This window comes from Rhinoderma darwinii, chromosome 13, assembly GCF_050947455.1.
Source record: "Rhinoderma darwinii isolate aRhiDar2 chromosome 13, aRhiDar2.hap1, whole genome shotgun sequence".
Lineage (NCBI taxonomy): Eukaryota > Metazoa > Chordata > Amphibia > Anura > Rhinodermatidae > Rhinoderma > Rhinoderma darwinii.
The window spans coordinates 70,631,167-70,650,969 of NC_134699.1; the positions used below are offsets into that span (position 1 = coordinate 70,631,167).

Sequence of the window (19,803 nt, forward strand, 5' to 3'; positions counted from 1 at the left end):
TCTGCAGAACATTGCTCCTCCACCTCCTGACAGATACATAGTGATATATCCTGCAGATTATTACACCACTGACCTCTCTACAGATCTGCAGAACATCGCTCCTCTACCTCCTGACAGATACATAGTGATATATCCTGCAGATTATTACACCACTGACCTCTCTACAGATCTGCAGAACATCGCTCCTCCACCTCCTGACAGATACATAGTGATATATCCTGCAGATTATTACACCACTGACCTCTCTACAGATCTGCAGAACATTGCTCCTCCACCTCCTGACAGATACATAGTGATATATCCTGCAGATTATTACACCACTGACCTCTCTACAGATCTGCAGAACATCGCTCCTCCACCTCCTGACAGATACATAGTGATATATCCTGCAGATTATTACACCACTGACCTCTCTACAGATCTGCAGAACATCGCTCCTCCACCTCCTGACAGATACATAGTGATATATCCTGCAGATTATTACACCACTGACCTCTCTACAGATCTGCAGAACATTGCTCCTCCACCTCCTGACAGATACATAGTGATATATCCTGCAGATTATTACACCACTGACCTCTCTACAGATCTGCAGAACATTGCTCCTCTACCTCCTGACAGATACATAGTGATATATCCTGCAGATTATTACACCACTGACCTCTCTACAGATCTGCAGAACATCGCTCCTCTACCTCCTGACAGATACATAGTGATATATCCTGCAGATTATTACACCACTGACCTCTCTACAGATCTGCAGAACATTGCTCCTCTACCTCCTGACAGGTACATAGTGATATTTTCTGCAGATTATTGCACCTCTTATCTGGTGTAGGGTTGGCTGTCATATGTTAGTAGAATATTTATGATGTAATGAAGTGTTTGCCCCTCCTCGGTGATGTCACTGCGGGGTGGATGACATCACTGGGGGGTTTAGGTGGTGTCCGTCGTGCGCGGTGTAGTTGACATCGTGGCGTTTCCCTAATGGGATGTTTCCTGTGTATCCGCCACTTCTAGTTTTTTGGGATTATCAGGATTTTGCCACCGTTCGGATCTTCCCCTACCTGTCACAATTCCTCTCCTTTTTTAAGATCTCTGCTTGTGTCACTGAATGGAAACATTCTTGTTTACATCCAGAGGCTAAAAACCTACACAGACCTAATCCTGCTCACAGCCGAAGGTTGGTTACAATGTATCAGTGTAGACAATCCTCTGTATGCCCTACAGCAGCACAAATCTCTCCCTATCCTGATCGTTACAATGTGTCAGCGCAGGTCTATGTATCTGTCTGGATCAATGAGTGATCGCTCCTAGCTGTAGGCTACTCTGCAGTCGCTCAGATCTTGTGACCGCCCCGACCTCCCGATATATTCCGCGTCCAGATCCGTAAGGGTCCGCGATGATCCTAAGATCTTGTGTGCGGGGCTGTCCGTGCAGGATCCCAGTATTTCCGGGGCCCTCCCCACACGTCTGTCCTCCACCTCCTCCATATGGACCTGTGGGAATAGCAGCTCGGAGCGGCCCGGATCATTTCCTTCCCCGGTAGCACGCCGCGTCCTCCCTCCAGCGCTGCTCATCACCGCGCCTCCCGGAATCCAAGACTTTCCATCAAAACGTGCCGGGCAGCTGCGGCTCTTCATTTACGTCCGGATTCTCACGCTGCAGATTGAGGGAAGGTACGGACCCCCCCCCCCCCCACCTCTTTTCTATATTCGTCTATTCCTGAAATCCACCAAGACTGAAGAGAAGTGTAAGTGACTGGTGACGGCAGCTGCGCGGCCCGGAGAGCGGCGTCCTGCGGACACGGCCACAAAGGCGGCGGGAGGCTTGTAGAGCGCAGGCCAGGTAGGAGGCCTTTATAGCCAGTCCGGGAGGATTAGTATCAAAGAGGGGAACAGCCCGGACCACCGGGGAGGTCCCAGCTGTCCCCCACATCCCGAGCATCCCTTTATGCCGCAGGCCATGGGGGGCCACAACATAATGGTTCTTTGTAAAATGACAACTGTAAAAAGTTCTGTCGCCGCAGGTTTTTACTTTCCCAACTTGCAGGTTCCTCCATGTTTTTTCTCGCTCGGGTGTCGCAGCTTTTTTCGCCCCTTTGGAATGGCCATATAGCGATATTGTGGGGTTGGGGCTCCTGACGAGACGCGTGACGTTCGTCCGTGCGCCCGCCGTGTCAGACAGTGTCATTATTTTTGAGGGGGGCGGCAGAGAGGAGTTGTCATGGTGACAAGGATATTCCAGTGATGAACTGTACTCTCTATTGTCCAATCAGATTGCGGCACTGAAGCTGGAGCACGAACAGGAGAAAACCTACCTCTACCAGCAGCAGAGCTCCGAGAGGGACCACCTCATCCGGGACCACCAGCAGGAGATCCATCGTCTGGAGAATCAGCTGCAGGACGCCATGTCTGAGCAGGAGAAGAAGACGTGGAGGGAGCGAGACGCACAGGTAACCGCCGCTCCGACGCCAGGTCTAGCTTCCTGGGGTGCAGGTTAATGCTCCATTATGTTGGTTTTAATTGGCCGCGCCACTTCAGCTTCCCCCTATCTCTCCCGTCTGCCGAGGTCCCGTATTTTACCCCCACCCGATATGCGGCCTCATGCTCTGTTTTGTAATGCGGAGCTTCTTCCCACCTCGTCCCATCATTATCCGCAGGTGCAGGAGCCCGGGACTCGCTCTGCATGGGTCTCATTGTCTCTGCCGTCTTATGATAATATTATATGTACCAATCAGACCCGCTCCCCTCTTAATACCCATCTGTGCCATCCCTGTTGGAAGCCGTTTTTCACAGTCACCCCCGGCTGTGGTCTTATTTGATGCTTCAGATGTGAAGGCGAAACGCGTGCTGTCAGCTAGGACAATAAGCTCCGCAGCCGATATCCCGCTCTGTGATGGATACTCGCCATATGTGCGCGGCCTGTGGAATATGAGGGGCAGACGCTGCCGTACGGGGGAGTCGCATTCATGTATTTTAGTTTTTTTTTGTTAATTGAATGCATAAGTATTGACACCGCTGAGTGCCCCTGAGGTGCCACCTCCGCGGTGGATTGACCCTCTGTGCTGTGCTATTGCTACGGGCTCATCCCTATAAAGCTGAATACCGTTTCCTTTGTGATACAGTTGCGGGGAGGAGATGAAGCGGCTGCAGGTGGATAAGAGGGTGGCACAGGAAGGTCCTCCTATTGTCTGCGTCTTCTCGCTGCAGCTTTTCTTCATTGGGTGACTCGCCACTACCGCCACATGCTGGCGATATATCTACACTGCTCCTGTAGAAGGTCCTCAGTAATGGCTCCTATGACATGTTCTCAGTAATACCTGTGCACTCTAATAGGAGGCCCTCTCCTGCGCCATAGAGACGTCCTTCAGGGGCCTTCTCAGATTTGTAGATCTGGAGCCGTCCGTTCGAGGTGAAGAACTCTATAGGAGGCTTCCAAGGAAGATGCTTATGTATAGAAATGTCTATAATCCCCCTGGAACATATATGGAAGCTCCTTCCAAGGACCACACTCTTCCTCACTTCTTCGCTGGATCTGCAGCCTCGGCCTATCATGGTATCTGGACGTAGGAGCAGCAGAGAAGTCTGGAGATTGGTCATGTCTGGCAATGTTCACGATTCTCTTCTCATTAGAGTTTGGACTATGAAGGATCTAGATGGTCTTAAGTCTACGTCACTGTCTGGCGATATGTGAGGGAGGTCAGAGCCCGGGATTACACTTCTACTCTCTATAAGAATGTTGTTTCCTTATGTCTTACTGACATTGCTTCAGTGGGATTGTCATCAGGAAAATCCGTGAACGTACGTCTCCATGAAGCTCATAAATCCCTCTGTAGAACTTCTTCTCAAGGAGTGACCTTAGACTGTCTCTGCTCCAGCAAGGATGTCCCTAGGACCTGTCTGTTCTTCATGTTCAGTCCATCAAGAACCTATTTGATAGCACTTCACACTTCACCAGGAACCTGACCGGACTTCACACCCCACCAGGAACCTGACCGGACTACACACCCCACCAGGAACCTGACCGGACTTCACACCCCACCAGGAACCTGACCGGACTTCACACCCCACCAGGAACCTGACCGGACTTCACACTCCACCAGGAACCTGACCGGACTTCACACTCCACCAGGAACTTGACCGGACTTCACACCCCACCAGGAACCTGACCGGACTTCACACTCCACCAGGAACTTGACCGGACTTCACACCCCACCAGGAACCTGACCGGACTTCACACCCCACCAGGAACTTGACCGGACTTCACACCCCACCAGGAACCTGACCGGACTTCACACTCCACCAGGAACCTGACCGGACTTCACACCCCACCAGGAACCTGACCGTACTGCACACCCTACCAGGAACATGACCGTACTTCACACCCTACCAGGAACCTGACCGTACTTCACACCCTACCAGGAACCTGACCGTACTTCACACCCTACCAGGAACCTGACCGTACTTCACACCCTACCAGGAACCTGACCGTACTTCACACCCTACCAGGAACCTGACCGTACTTCACACCCTACCAGGAACCTGACCGTACTTCACACCCTACCAGGAACCTGACCGTACTTCACACCCTACCAGGAACCTGACCGTACTTCACACCCTACCAGGAACTTGACCGTACTTCACACTCCACCAGGAACCTGACCAGACTTCACACTCCACCAGGAGCCTGACCGTACTGCACACCCTACCAGGAACCTGACCGTACTTCACACCCTACCAGGAACCTGACCGTACTTCACACCCTACCAGGAACCTGACCGTACTTCACACCCTACCAGGAACCTGACCGAACTTCACACCCTACCAGGAACCTGACCGTACTTCACACTCCACCAGGAACCTGACCAGACTTCACACTCCACCAGGAGCCTGACCGTACTTCACACCCTACCAGGAACCTGACCGTACTTCACACCCTACCAGGAACCTGACCGTACTTCACACCCTACCAGGAACCTGACCGTACTTCACACCCTACCAGGAACCTGACCGTACTTCACACCCTACCAGGAACCTGACTGTACTTCACACTCCACCATGGACCTGACCGTACTGCACACCCTACCAGGATCCTGACCTACTGCACACCCTACCAGGATCCTGACCTACTGCACACCCTACCAGGATCCTGACCTACTGCACACCCTACCAGGATCCTGTCCATACTGCACACCCCACCAGGAATCTGGCCGTACTGCACACCCTACCAGGAACCTGACCGTACTTCACACTCCACCAATGACCTGACCGGACTTCACACTCCACCAAGGACCTGACCGGACTTCACACTCCACCATGGACCTGACCGTACTGCACACCCTACCAGGAACCTAACCGTACTGTACATCCTACCAGGAACCTGACCGTACTGTACACCCTACCAGGAACCTGACCGTACTTCACACTCCACCAGGAACCTGACCGTACTGCACACCCTACCAGGATCCTGACCTACGGCACACCCTACCAGGAACCTGACCGTACTGCACACCCTACCAGGAACCTGATCGTACTTCACACTCCACCAGGAACCTGACCGTACTTCACACTCCACCAGGAACCTGACCGTACTGCACACCCTACCAGGAATCTGACCGGACTTCATACTCCACCAAGGACCTGACCGGACTTCACACTCCACCATGGACCTGACCGTACTGCACACCCTACCAGGAACCTGACCGTACTGTACATCCTACCAGGAACCTGACCGTACTGTACATCCTACCAGGAACCTGACCGTACTGTACACCCTACCAGGAACCTGACCGTACTGTACACCCTACCAGGAACCTGACCGTACTGCACACCCTACCAGGAATCTGGCTGTACTGCACACCCTACCAGGAACCTGACCCTACTTCACACTCCACCAGGAACCTGACCCTACTTCACACCTTACCAGGAACCTGACCCTACTTCACACCCTACCAGGAACCTGACCCTACTTCACACTCCACCAGGAACCTGACCCTACTTCACACCCTACCAGTAACCTGACCCTACTTCACACTCCACCAGGAACCTGACCATACTTCACACCCTACCAGGAATCTGACCAGACTTCACACTCCACCATGGACCTGACCGTACTGCACACCCTACCAGGATCCTGACCTACTGCACACCCTACCAGGATCCTGTCCATACTGCACACCCCACCAGGAATCTGGCCGTACTGCACACCCTACCAGGAACCTGACCCTACTTCACACTCCACCAGGAACCTGACCCTACTTCACACCCTACCAGGAACCTGACCCTACTTCACACCCTACCAGGAACCTGACCCTACTTCACACCCTACCAGGAACCTGACCCTACTTCACACTCCACCGGGAACCTGACCGGACTTCACACTCCACCGGGAGCCTGACCGGACTTCACACTCCACCGGGAGCCTGACCGGACTTCACACTCCACCGGGAGCCTGACCGGACTTCACACTCCACCGGGAGCCTGACCGGACTTCACACTCCACCGGGAGCCTGACCGGACTTCACACTCCACCGGGAGCCTGACCGGACTTCACACTCCACCGGGAGCCTGACCGGACTTCACACTCCACCGGGAGCCTGACCGGACTTCACACTCCACCGGGAGCCTGACCGGACTTCACACTCCACTGGGAGTTTACGTCAGGGACTCTACCCCAATCTACGATGTAATGGAGAAGGAGCCACAAAATACAAGTGCTTCCTACTATTGAGCATCAAGCTCCTTCATACTGGCACCAGTGAGCGGATGTAGAGCAACGGTTGTGTGTGAGGTGGAAGCAGCCACAAAGACCCGCGGGAGATAAAAGCCTCGGAGAAGAATCTCTGTGCGGCAGGGATGTCTCCTCACTAATGAGCTTCAGTCTTTTGGTCATGAAAACATCCAGAATGTGTTTAATTATTTCTGGTTTCACCTATTAAACAAGGGCCGCCATTAACTGATCGACGCTTCTCTCCGTCACGCCTCCGCTCCACCATCAGCTTCTAATTTGCCCCGACTGAAAGAAATCAAAGATTTAGAAACTGCAAAAGTTGTAAAATTGCTTAAAACTGAAGTAAATTAGGCCCCGACTGTTATTGGAAGATCATTGCACCCTAATTACAGAGATGGCAAGAAAAGAGGTGCAACTTTACAAAAAGTTTATAGACTGGTCGGCATTCGTGAAAGACTCTGTGATATCACAGAGCACGGATCGAGGGGGTTGTTATATAAGTGGTTACCCCGGACGCAGATGTCAACATCTAACTGATATTTATTAAAGCTATTATCTGTAATCACCATACATGTCAGTAACAGGGGGCGGGGCTGTGACAACCTCTCACACATGATATACAGGCTGGTTGTCAGTAGTAATAGATGAATAGCTGTTACTGTATATAAGATGTGTGGATCTCATGTCTCATCACATGTAATTATATTATATATCAGTGATGTCAGTAACAGGGGGCGGAGCTGTGACAACCTCTCACACATGATATACAGGCTGGTTGTCAGTAGTAATAGATGAATAGCTGTGACTGTATATAAGATGTGTGGATCTCATGTCTGATCACAGTGTAATTATATTATATATCAGTGATGTCAGTATAAGGGGGCGGGGCTGTGACAACCTCTCACACATGATATACAGGCTGGTTGTCAGTAGTAATAGATGAATAGCTGTTACTGTATATAAGATGTGTTGATCTCATGTCTGATCACAATGTAATTATATTATATATCAGTGATGTCAGTAACAGGGGCGGGGCTGTGACAACCTCTCACACATGATATACAGGCTGGTTGTCAGTAGTAATAGATGAATAGCTGTTACTGTATATAAGATGTGTGGATCTCATGTCTGATCACAATGTAATTATATTATATATCAGTGATGTCAGTACCAGGGGGCGGGGCTGTGACAACATCTCACACATGATATACAGGCTGGTTGTCAGTAGTAATAGATGAATAGCTGTGACTGTATATAAGATGTGTGGATCTCATGTCTGATCACAATGTAATTATATTATATATCAGTGATGTCAGTAACAGGGGGCGGGGCTGTGACAACCTCTCACACATGATATACAGGCTGGTTGTCAGTAGTAATAGATGAATAGCTGTTACTGTATATAAGATGTGTGGATCTCATGTCTGATCACATGTAATTATATTATATATCAGTGATGTCAGTAACAGGGGGCGGGGCTGTGACAACCTCTCACACATGATATACAGGCTGGTTGTCAGTAGTAATAGATGAATAGCTGTGACTGTATATAAGATGTGTGGATCTCATGTCTCATCACATGTAATTATATATCAGTGATGTCAGTAACAGGGGGCGGAGCTGTGACAACCTCTCACACATGATATACAGGCTGGTTGTCAGTAGTAATAGATGAATAGCTGTGACTGTATATAAGATGTGTGGATCTCATGTCTGATCACATGTAATTATATTATATATCAGTGATGTCAGTAACAGGGGGCGGGTCTGTGACAACCTCTCACACATGATATACAGGCTGGTTGTCAGTAGTAATAGATGAATAGCTGTGACTGTATATAAGATGTGTGGATCTCATGTCTGATCACAATGTAATTATATTATATATCAATGATGTCAGTAACAGGGGCGGGGCTGTGACAACCTCACACATGATATACAGGCTGGTTGTCAGTAGTAATAGATGAATAGCTGTTACTGTATATAAGATGTGTAGATCTCATGTCTGATCACAATGTAATTATATTATATATCAGTGATGTCAGTAACAGGGGGCGGGGCTGTGACAACCTCTCACACATGATATACAGGCTGGTTGTCAGTAGTAATAGATGAATAGCTGTTACTGTATATAAGATGTGTGGATCTCATGTCTGATCACATGTAATTATATTATATATCAGTGATGTCAGTAACAGGGGGCGGGGCTGTGACAACCTCTCACACATGATATACAGGCTGGTTGTCAGTAGTAATAGATGAATAGCTGTGACTGTATATAAGATGTGTGGATCTCATGTCTGATCACAATGTAATTATATTATATATCAGTGATGTCAGTAACAGGGGGCGGGGCTGTGACAACCTCTCACACATGATCTACAGGTTGGTTATCAGTAGTAATAGATGAATAGCTGTTACTGTATATAAGATGTGTGGATCTCATGTCTGATCACAGTGTAATTATATTATATATCTGTGATGTCAGTAACAGGGGGCGGAGCTGTGACAACCTCTCACACATGATATACAGGCTGGTTATCAGTAGTAATAGATGAATAGCTGTTACTGTATATAAGATGTGTGGATCTCATGTCTGATCACAGTGTAATTATATTATATATCAGTGATGTCCGTAACAGGGGCGGGGCTGTGACAACCTCTCACACATGATATACAGGCTGGTTGTCAGTAGTAATAGATGAATAGCTGTTACTGTATATAAGATGTGTGGATCTCATGTCTGATCACATGTAATTATATTATATATCAGTGATGTCAGTAACAGGGGGCGGGGCTGTGACAACCTCTCACACATGATATACAGGCTGGTTGTCAGTAGTAATAGATGAATAGCTGTGACTGTATATAAGATGTGTGGATCTCATGTCTGATCACAATGTAATTATATTATATATCAATGATGTCAGTAACAGGGGCGGGGCTGTGACAACCTCACACATGATATACAGGCTGGTTGTCAGTAGTAATAGATGAATAGCTGTTACTGTATATAAGATGTGTGGATCTCATGTCTGATCACAATGTAATTATATATCAGTGATGTCTGTAACAGGGGGCGGGGCTGTGACAACCTCTCACACATGATATACAGGCTGGTTATCAGTAGTAATAGATGAATAGCTGTTACTGTATATAAGATGTGTGGATCTCATGTCTGATCACAGTGTAATTATATTATATATCTGTGATGTCAGTAACAGGGGGCGGAGCTGTGACAACCTCTCACACATGATATACAGGCTGGTTGTCAGTAGTAATAGATGAATAGCTGTTACTGTATATAAGATGTGTGGATCTCATGTCTGATCACAGTGTAATTATATTATATATCAGTGATGTCCGTAACAGGGGCGGGGCTGTGACAACCTCTCACACATGATATACAGGCTGGTTGTCAGTAGTAATAGATGAATAGCTGTCACTGTATATAAGATGTGTGGATCTCATGTCTGATCACAGTGTAATTATATTATATATCAGTGATGTCAGTAACAGGGGGCGGGGCTGTGACAACCTCTCACACATGATATACAGGCTGGTTGTCAGTAGTAATAGATGAATAGCTGTTACTGTATATAAGATGTGTGGATCTCATGTCTGATCACAATGTAATTATGTTATATATCAGTGATGTCAGTAACAGGGGGCGGAGCTATGACAACCTCTCACACATGATATACAGGCTGGTTGTCAGTAGTAATAGATGAATAGCTGTTACTGTATATAAGATGTGTGGATCTCATGTCTGATCACAATGTAATTATGTTATATATCAGTGATGTCAGGAACAGGGGGCGGGGCTGTGACAACCTCTCACACACGATATACAGGCTGGTTGTCAGTAGTAATAGATGAATAGCTGTTACTGTATATAAGATGTGTGGATCTCATGTCTGATCACATGTAATTATATTATATATCAGTGATGTCAGTAACAGGGGGCGGGGCTGTGACAACCTCTCACACACAATATACAGGCTGGTTGTCAGTAGTAATAGATAAATAGCTGTTACTGTAGTATAAAAAGTATGTGGATCTCCTTCTCTTGGTGTCTCTCTGCTGGTGGTGACCTCGTCCTGGTGTCTCTCTGCTGGTGGTGACCTTGTCCTGGTGTCCCTATGCTGGTGGTGACCTCGTCCTGGAGCCTCTATTCTGGTGGTGACCTCGTCCTGGATACTCTATTCTGGTGGTGACCTTGTCCTGGTGTCTCTATGCTGGTGGTGACCTTGTCCTGGTGTCTCTATGCTGGTGGTGACCTTGTCCAGTTGTCTCTATGCTGGTGGTGACCTCGTCCTGGAGTCTCTATTCTGGTGGTGACCTCGTCCTGGAGCCTCTATTCTGGTGGTGACCTCGTCCTGGATACTCTATTCTGGTGGTGACCTTGTCCTGGTGTCTCTATGCTGGTGGTGACCTTGTCCTGGTGTCTCTATGCTGGTGGTGACCTTGTCCAGTTGTCTCTATGCTGGTGGTGACCTCGTCCTGGAGTCTCTATTCTGGTGGTGACCTCGTCCTGGAGCCTCTATTCTGGTGGTGACCTCGTCCTGGATACTCTATTCTGGTGGTGACCTTGTCCTGGTGTCTCTATGCTGGTGGTGACCTTGTCCTGGTGTCTCTATGCTGGTGGTGACCTTGTCCTGGTGTCCCTATGCTGGTGGTGACCTCGTCCTGGAGTCTCTATTCTGGTGGTGACCTCGTCCTGGATACTCTATTCTGGTGGTGACCTCGTCCTGGATACTCTATTCTGGTGGTGACCTCGTCCTGGAGTCTCTATTCTGCTGGTGACCTTGTCCTGGTGTCTCTATGCTGGTGGTGACCTTGTACTGGTGTCTCTATGCTGGTGGTGACCTTGTCCTGGTGTCCCTATGCTGGTGGTGACCTCGTCCTGGAGTCTCTATTCTGGTGGTGACCTCGTCCTGGATACTCTATTCTGGTGGTGACCTCGTCCTGGAGTCTCTATTCTGGTGGTGACCTTGTCCTGGTGTCTCTATGCTGGTGGTGACCTTGTCCTGGTGTCTCTATGCTGGTGGTGACCTTGTCCTGGTGTTTCTATGCTGGTGGTGACCTTGTCCTGGTGTCTCTATTCTGCTGGTGACCTTGTCCTGGTGTCTCTATGCTGGTGGTGACCTTGTCCTGGTGTTTCTATGCTGGTGCTGACCTTGTCCTGGTGTCTCTTTGCGGTTGGTGGCCTTGTCCTGGTGTCTGTATGCTGGTGGTGACCTTGTCCTGGAGTCTCTATTAGGGGGGTGACCCTTTCCTGGTGTTTCTATGCTGGTGGTGACCTTGTCCTGGTGTATCTATGCTTTTGGTGACCTTGTCTTGATGTCCCAGTTTTGGTGGTGACCTTGTTCTTGAGTCTTTATGCTTGTTGTGACTCCAATGCTCTTTAAGTTTTACCCCATGTTGATTGTCTGTGGTAATATTACCCATCATCCTGTCCGGGGGAAACACCGTAGTCCTGGGAGTTGGCATCACTTATTAATGAGGTTATAGTGAGTAAGTAGTGCAAATTGGTGAAGTGTCACATGAAGCCTCTTAGACTTTAGGCGCTCGTATAGACCAAAGTGATGAGGCAGTGTCCACAGATTTTATATAAAGTTCTATATGATTGATCCTGTAGAACCAGAGATCCCAGTATACCCTGCCTTCACTCTCCAGATATATTATACAGCCGTGACCTCACCGTTTTCCAGATATCAGTTATATTTTACAGCAGTGACATCACCGCCCTCCAGATATCAGTTATATTATACAACAGTGACATCACCACTCTCCAGATATCCGTTATATTATACAGCAGTGACATCACCGCTCTCCAGATATCAGTTATATTTTACAGCAGTGACATCACCGCTCTCCAGATATCAGTTATATTATACAGCAGTGACATCACCGCCCTCCAGATATGTTATATTATACAGCAGTGACATCACCGCCCTCCAGATATCAGTTATATTATACAACAGTGACATCACCACTCTCCAGATATCCGTTATATTATACAGCAGTGACATCGCCGCTCTCCAGATATCAGTTATATTTTACAGCAGTGACATCACCGCTCTCCAGATATCAGTTATATTATACAGCAGTGACATCACCACTCTCCAGATATCAGTTATATTATACAGCAGTGACATCACCACTCTCCAGATATCAGTTATATTATACAGCAGTGACATCACCGCTCTCCAGATATCAGTTATATTATACAGCAGTGACATCACCGCTCTCCAGATATCCGTTATATTATACAGCAGTGACATCACCACTCTCCAGATATCAGTTATATTATACAGCAGTGACATCACCGCTCTCCAGATATCAGTTATATTATACAGCAGTGACATCACCGCTCTCCAGATATCAGTTATATTATACAGCAGTGACATCACCGCTCTCCAGATATATTATATTATACAGCAGTGACATCACCGCTCTCCAGATATCAGTTATATTATACAGCAGTGACATCACCGCTCTCCAGATATATTATATTATACAGCAGTGACATCACCGCCCTCCAGATATGTTATATTATACAGCAGTGACATCACCGCCCTCCAGATATATTATATTATATAGCAGTGACATCACCGCTCTCCAGATATCAGTTATATTATACAGCAGTGACATCACCGCTCTCCAGATATCAGTTATATTATACAGCAGTGACATCACCGCTCTCCAGATATCCGTTATATTATACAGCAGTGACATCACCGCTCTCCAGATATCAGTTATATTATACAGCAGTGACATCACCGCTCTCCAGATATCAGTTATATTGTACAGCAGTGACATCACCGCTCTCCAGATATCAGTTATATTATACAGCAGTGACATCACCACTCTCCAGATATCACTTATATTATACAGTAGTGACATCACCGCTCTCCAGATATCAGTTATATTATACAGCAGTGACATCACCGCTCTCCAGATATATTATATTATACAGTAGTGACATCACCGCTCTCCAGATATCAGTTATATTATACAGCAGTGACATCACCGCTGTCCAGATATCAGTTATATTATACAGCAGTGACATCACCGCTCTCCAGATATCAGTTATATTATACAACAATGACATCACCGCTCTCCAGATATCAGTTATATTATACAACAATGACATCACCGCTCTCCAGATATCAGTTATATTATACAGCAGTGACATCACCGCTCTCCAGATATATTATATTATACAGCAGTGACATCACCGCTCTCCAGATATCAGTTATATTATACAGCAGTGACATCACCGCTCTCCAGATATATTATATTATACAGCAGTGACATCACCGCTCTCCAGATATCAGTTATATTATACAACAATGACATCACCGCTCTCCAGATATCAGTTATATTATACAGCAGTGACATCACCGCTCTCCAGATATATTATATTATACAGCAGTGACATCACCGCTCTCCAGATATCAGTTATATTATACAGCAGTGACATCACCGCTCTCCAGATATATTATACAGCAGTGACATCACCGCTCTCCAGATATCAGTTATATTATACAGTAGTGACATCACCGCTCTCCAGATATATTATACAGCAGTGACATCACCGCTCTCCAGATATAAGTTATATTATAAAGCAGTGACATCACCGATCTCCAGATAAGTTATAATATACAGCAGTGACATCATCGCTAATTATCACCCCTTGTACTCTGAGGACACCCCTGTTCCTGGCTCATTTTTGTCATCCTCTCCTGTATAGTATTTGTATCTGGCTCATTGTGCAGTCCCCCTCCCCTGCTCTTTTTGCGCTGGGTGATTATTCCTTGTTAGGGACCTGCACATGAGCTCTAAATGGCTTTGGATACTGTAGTTTAACATCAAAACTTAGCCTAACTTCAACCGTATTTCCATCTTTCATCTCTCTGCCTTATTACAGTACACATAGAGCTTTGATGTACTCTGGGAGTAGAGAGACGCTTTGAGCATGCAGCAAGGAATATAAATAGGCCTTTAGATTCTGTGCAAGTGTTTCCTTCTCACACACAGATGTTCTCAGTGAGAGATCAGAAAATAGGCAGGATGGACCGTGAGAGATCAGATACCAGGCAGGATGGACAGTGATGGATCAGATACCAGGCAGGATGGGCAGTGATAGATCAGATACCAGGCAGGATGGACAGTGATGGATCAGATACCAGGCAGGATGGGCAGTGATAGATCAGATACCAGGCAGGATGGACAGTGATAGATCAGATACCAGGCAGGATGGACAGTGACAGATCAGATATCAGGCAGGATGGACAGTGATAGATCAGATACCAGGCAGGATGGACAGTGATGGATCAGATACCAGGCAGGATGGACAGTGAGAGATCAGAAAATAGGCAGGATGGACCGTGACAGATCAGATACCAGGCAGGATCGACAGCGATGGATCAGATACCAGGCAGGATGGGCAGTGATAGATCAGATACCAGGCAGGATGAACAGTGATAGATCAGATACCAGGCAGGATGGACAGTGACAGATCAGATACCAGGCAGGATGGACAGTGATAGATCAGATACCAGGCAGGATGGACAGTGACCGATCAGATACCAGGCAGGATGGACAGTGACAGATCAGATACCGGGCAGGATGGACAGTGAGAGATCAGATACCAGGCAGGATTGACAGTGATAGATCAGATACCAGGCAGGATGGACAGTGATAGATCAGATATCAGGCAGGATGGACAGTGATGGATCAGATACCAGGCAGGATGGACAGTGATAGATCAGATACCAGGCAGGATGGACAGTGATAGATCAGATACCAGGCAGGATGGACAGTGATAGATCAAATATCAGGCAGGAAGGACAGTGATAGATGAGATATCAGGCAGGATGGACAGTGACGGATCAGATATCAGGCAGGATGGATAGTGATAGATCAGATACCAGGCAGGATGGACAGTGATAGATCAGATACCAGGCAGGATTAACAGTGATCGATCAGATACCAGGCAGGATGGACAGTGATGGATCAGATACCAGGCAGGATGGACAGTGATGGATCAGATATCAGGCAGGATGGGCAGTGATAGATCAGATACCAGGCAGGATGGACAGTGATAGAGCAGATACCAGGCAGGATGGACAGTGATAGATCAGATACCAGGCAGGATGAACAGTGATAGATCAGATATCAGGCAGGATGGACAGTGATAGATCAGATACCAGGCAGGATGGACAGTGATAGATCAGATATCAGGCAGGATGGACAGTGATAGATCAGATACCAGGCAGGATGGACAGTGATGGATCAGATATCAGGCAGGATGGGCAGTGATAGATCAGATATCAGGCAGGATGGACAGTGATAGATCAGATACCAGGCAGGATGGACAGTGATGGATCAGATACCAGGCAGGATGGACAGTGAGAGATCAGAAAATAGGCAGGATGGACCGTGACAGATCAGATACCAGGCAGGATCGACAGCGATGGATCAGATACCAGGCAGGATGGGCAGTGATAGATCAGATACCAGGCAGGATGAACAGTGATAGATCAGATACCAGGCAGGATGGACAGTGACAGATCAGATACCAGGCAGGATGGACAGTGATAGATCAGATACCAGGCAGGATGGACAGTGACCGATCAGATACCAGGCAGGATGGACAGTGACAGATCAGATACCGGGCAGGATGGACAGTGAGAGATCAGATACCAGGCAGGATTGACAGTGATAGATCAGATACCAGGCAGGATGGACAGTGATAGATCAGATATCAGGCAGGATGGACAGTGATGGATCAGATACCAGGCAGGATGGACAGTGATAGATCAGATACCAGGCAGGATGGACAGTGATAGATCAGATACCAGGCAGGATGGACAGTGATAGATCAAATATCAGGCAGGAAGGACAGTGATAGATGAGATATCAGGCAGGATGGACAGTGACGGATCAGATATCAGGCAGGATGGATAGTGATAGATCAGATACCAGGCAGGATGGACAGTGATAGATCAGATATGAGGCAGGATGGACAGTGACAGATTAGATACCAGGCAGGATGGACAGTGATAGATCAGATACCAGGCAGGATGGACAGTGATAGATCAAATATCAGGCAGGAAGGACAGTGATAGATGAGATATCAGGCAGGATGGACAGTGACGGATCAGATATCAGGCAGGATGGACAGTGATAGATCAGATACCAGGCAGGATGGACAGTGATAGATCAGATACCAGGCAGGATTAACAGTGATAGATCAGATACCAGGCAGGATGGACAGTGATGGATCAGATACCAGGCAGGATGGACAGTGATGGATCAGATATCAGGCAGGATGGGCAGTGATAGATCAGATACCAGGCAGGATGGACAGTGATAGAGCAGATACCAGGCAGGATGGACAGTGATAGATCAGATACCAGGCAGGATGGACAGTGATAGATCAAATATCAGGCAGGAAGGACAGTGATAGATGAGATATCAGGCAGGATGGACAGTGACGGATCAGATATCAGGCAGGATGGATAGTGATAGATCAGATACCAGGCAGGATGGACAGTGATAGATCAGATATGAGGCAGGATGGACAGTGACAGATTAGATACCAGGCAGGATGGACAGTGATAGATCAGATACCAGGCAGGATGGACAGTGATAGATCAAATATCAGGCAGGAAGGACAGTGATAGATGAGATATCAGGCAGGATGGACAGTGACGGATCAGATATCAGGCAGGATGGACAGTGATAGATCAGATACCAGGCAGGATGGACAGTGATAGATCAGATATCAGGCAGGATGGACAGTGATAGATCAGATACCAGGCAGGATGGACAGTGATGGATCAGATATCAGGCAGGATGGGCAGTGATAGATCAGATATCAGGCAGGATGGACAGTGATAGATCAGATACCAGGCAGGATGGACAGTGATAGATCAGATACCAGGCAGGATGGACAGTGATAGATCAGATACCAGGCAGGATGGACAGTGATAGATCAGATACCAGGCAGGATGGACAGTGATGGATCAGATACCAGGCAGGATGGACAGTGATAGATCAGATACCAGGCAGGATGGACAGTGATGGATCAGATACCAGGCAGGATGGACAGTGATAGATCAGATACCAGGCAGGATGGACAGTGATAGATCAGATACCAGGCAGGATGGACAGTGATAGATCAGATACCAGGCAGGATGGGCAGTGATAGATCAGATACCAGGCAGGATGGGCAGTGATAGATCAGATACCAGGCAGGATGGTCCTTTATTCGATGATTTCCTGGTATTCTGTCACTGTAATTTGTGCGTCACTCTCTGCACATGATTCACACACTGCATCCAGCTCCTATGGATTCTGGAGAGATTAAAGCCGCCATTGCTTAGCCAGAATAAAGCCGCACGTTGACGCGGAGGCGGTGGAAAATATTTCAGGGGGGGGGGGCGGAATCACCATTAAAATAACTATAAAAATGCTGCTGCAATGTGGGTGACAGGTCACATGACAGGCAGCGAGGCGCGTCAGCTTTGAGAGAGACAAGTTTTGATCTTAAAAGTTCCAGGCGGCGCTGTGATGTTGCAGTTTCCATGGTAACAGCAGATCCAGGCAGCGCGGTGACAGCATCCTACTTCTTACACATGAGACAGTCTGTTTGGTTCAGTAAACACATTTTAGCCTGAGGTTTCCGGGGCTCCGCTCTAAACATGGGGGGTCAGTGTATACAAAGCTGTCACACCAGCAAATGTCTCCATAGAAACAAGTTCATAGAGGGTTAATGAATCTGCATCAACTGCGGCAATAAAGAAGACCCCCCTGTGGAAAGATACAATTCACTGCACCCACCTCACAGGTAGAGCACCCTGACCCATCACTGACCCACCCTGACCTATCACTGGCCCACCCTGACCTATCACTGGCCCACCCTGACCAATCACTGGCCCACCCTGACCTATCACTGGCCCACCCTGACCAATCACTGGCCCACCCTGACCTATCACTGGCCCACCCTGACCTATCACTGGCCCACCCTGACCTATCACTGGCCCACCCTGACCTATCACTGGCCCACCCTGACCTATCACTGGCCCACCCTGACCTATCACTGGCCCACCCTGACCTATCACTGGCCCACCCTGACCTATCACTGGCCCACCCTGACCTATCACTGCCCCATCACTGGCCCACCCTGACCTATCACTTGCCAGCACTGACCCATCACTGCCCACCCTGACCTAGCACTGACCCACCACTGCCCACCCTGACCTATCACTGGCCCACCCTGACCTATCACTGACCCATGACTGCCCACCCTGGCCAAGAACTGACCCATCACTGCCCAAGAACTGACCCATCACTGCCCAAGAACTGACCCATCACTGCCCCATATATATATATATATATATATATATATACACACACACAGCACCCCTATGTAATATACAGTCCCTATATACTACACAGCACTACCTATATGATACATAGCACCCCTATATAATACACAGCATCCCTATATAACACACACAACCACCTATATAATACATAGCACCCCTATATAAATACACAACACCACCCATATAACACACAGCACCACCTATATACTCCATAGCACCCTATATAATACATAGCACCCCTATATAACACAGCACCACCTATATAATACATAGCACCCCTATATAACACAGCACCACCTATATAATACATAGCACCCCTATATAAATACACAACACCACCCATATAACACACAGCACCACCTATATACTCCATAGCACCCTATATAATACATAGCACCCCTATATAACACACAGCACCCCTATATAACACAGCACCACCTATATAATACATAGCACCCCTATAGAATACACTGCACCGCTATATAATTGAGTACCGTAAAATAATACACAGCTCCCCTATATAGCACACAGCACCCCTATATAGCACACAGCACCCCTATATAACACACAGCACCCCTATATAACACGTAGCACCGCTATATAATACACAGCACCCCTATATAATACACAGAAACGGTTTATAATACACAGCACCCCTATATAATAC

The 19,803-nt window shown here is 47.6% G+C and overlaps 1 protein-coding gene across 1 annotated transcript in view; it reads left to right on the plus strand.

Annotated features, from left to right (window-relative positions):
- The window catches only part of LOC142665554 (uncharacterized), a 183,625-nt gene that overhangs the window by 127,620 nt on the left and 36,202 nt on the right, over window positions 1–19,803 (plus strand). Inside the window, exon 4 of the mRNA XM_075845259.1 lies at window positions 2,279–2,455. Coding sequence (XP_075701374.1) covers window positions 2,279–2,455 — 177 coding nt within the window. The remainder of the gene's footprint in view (window positions 1–2,278; window positions 2,456–19,803) is intronic.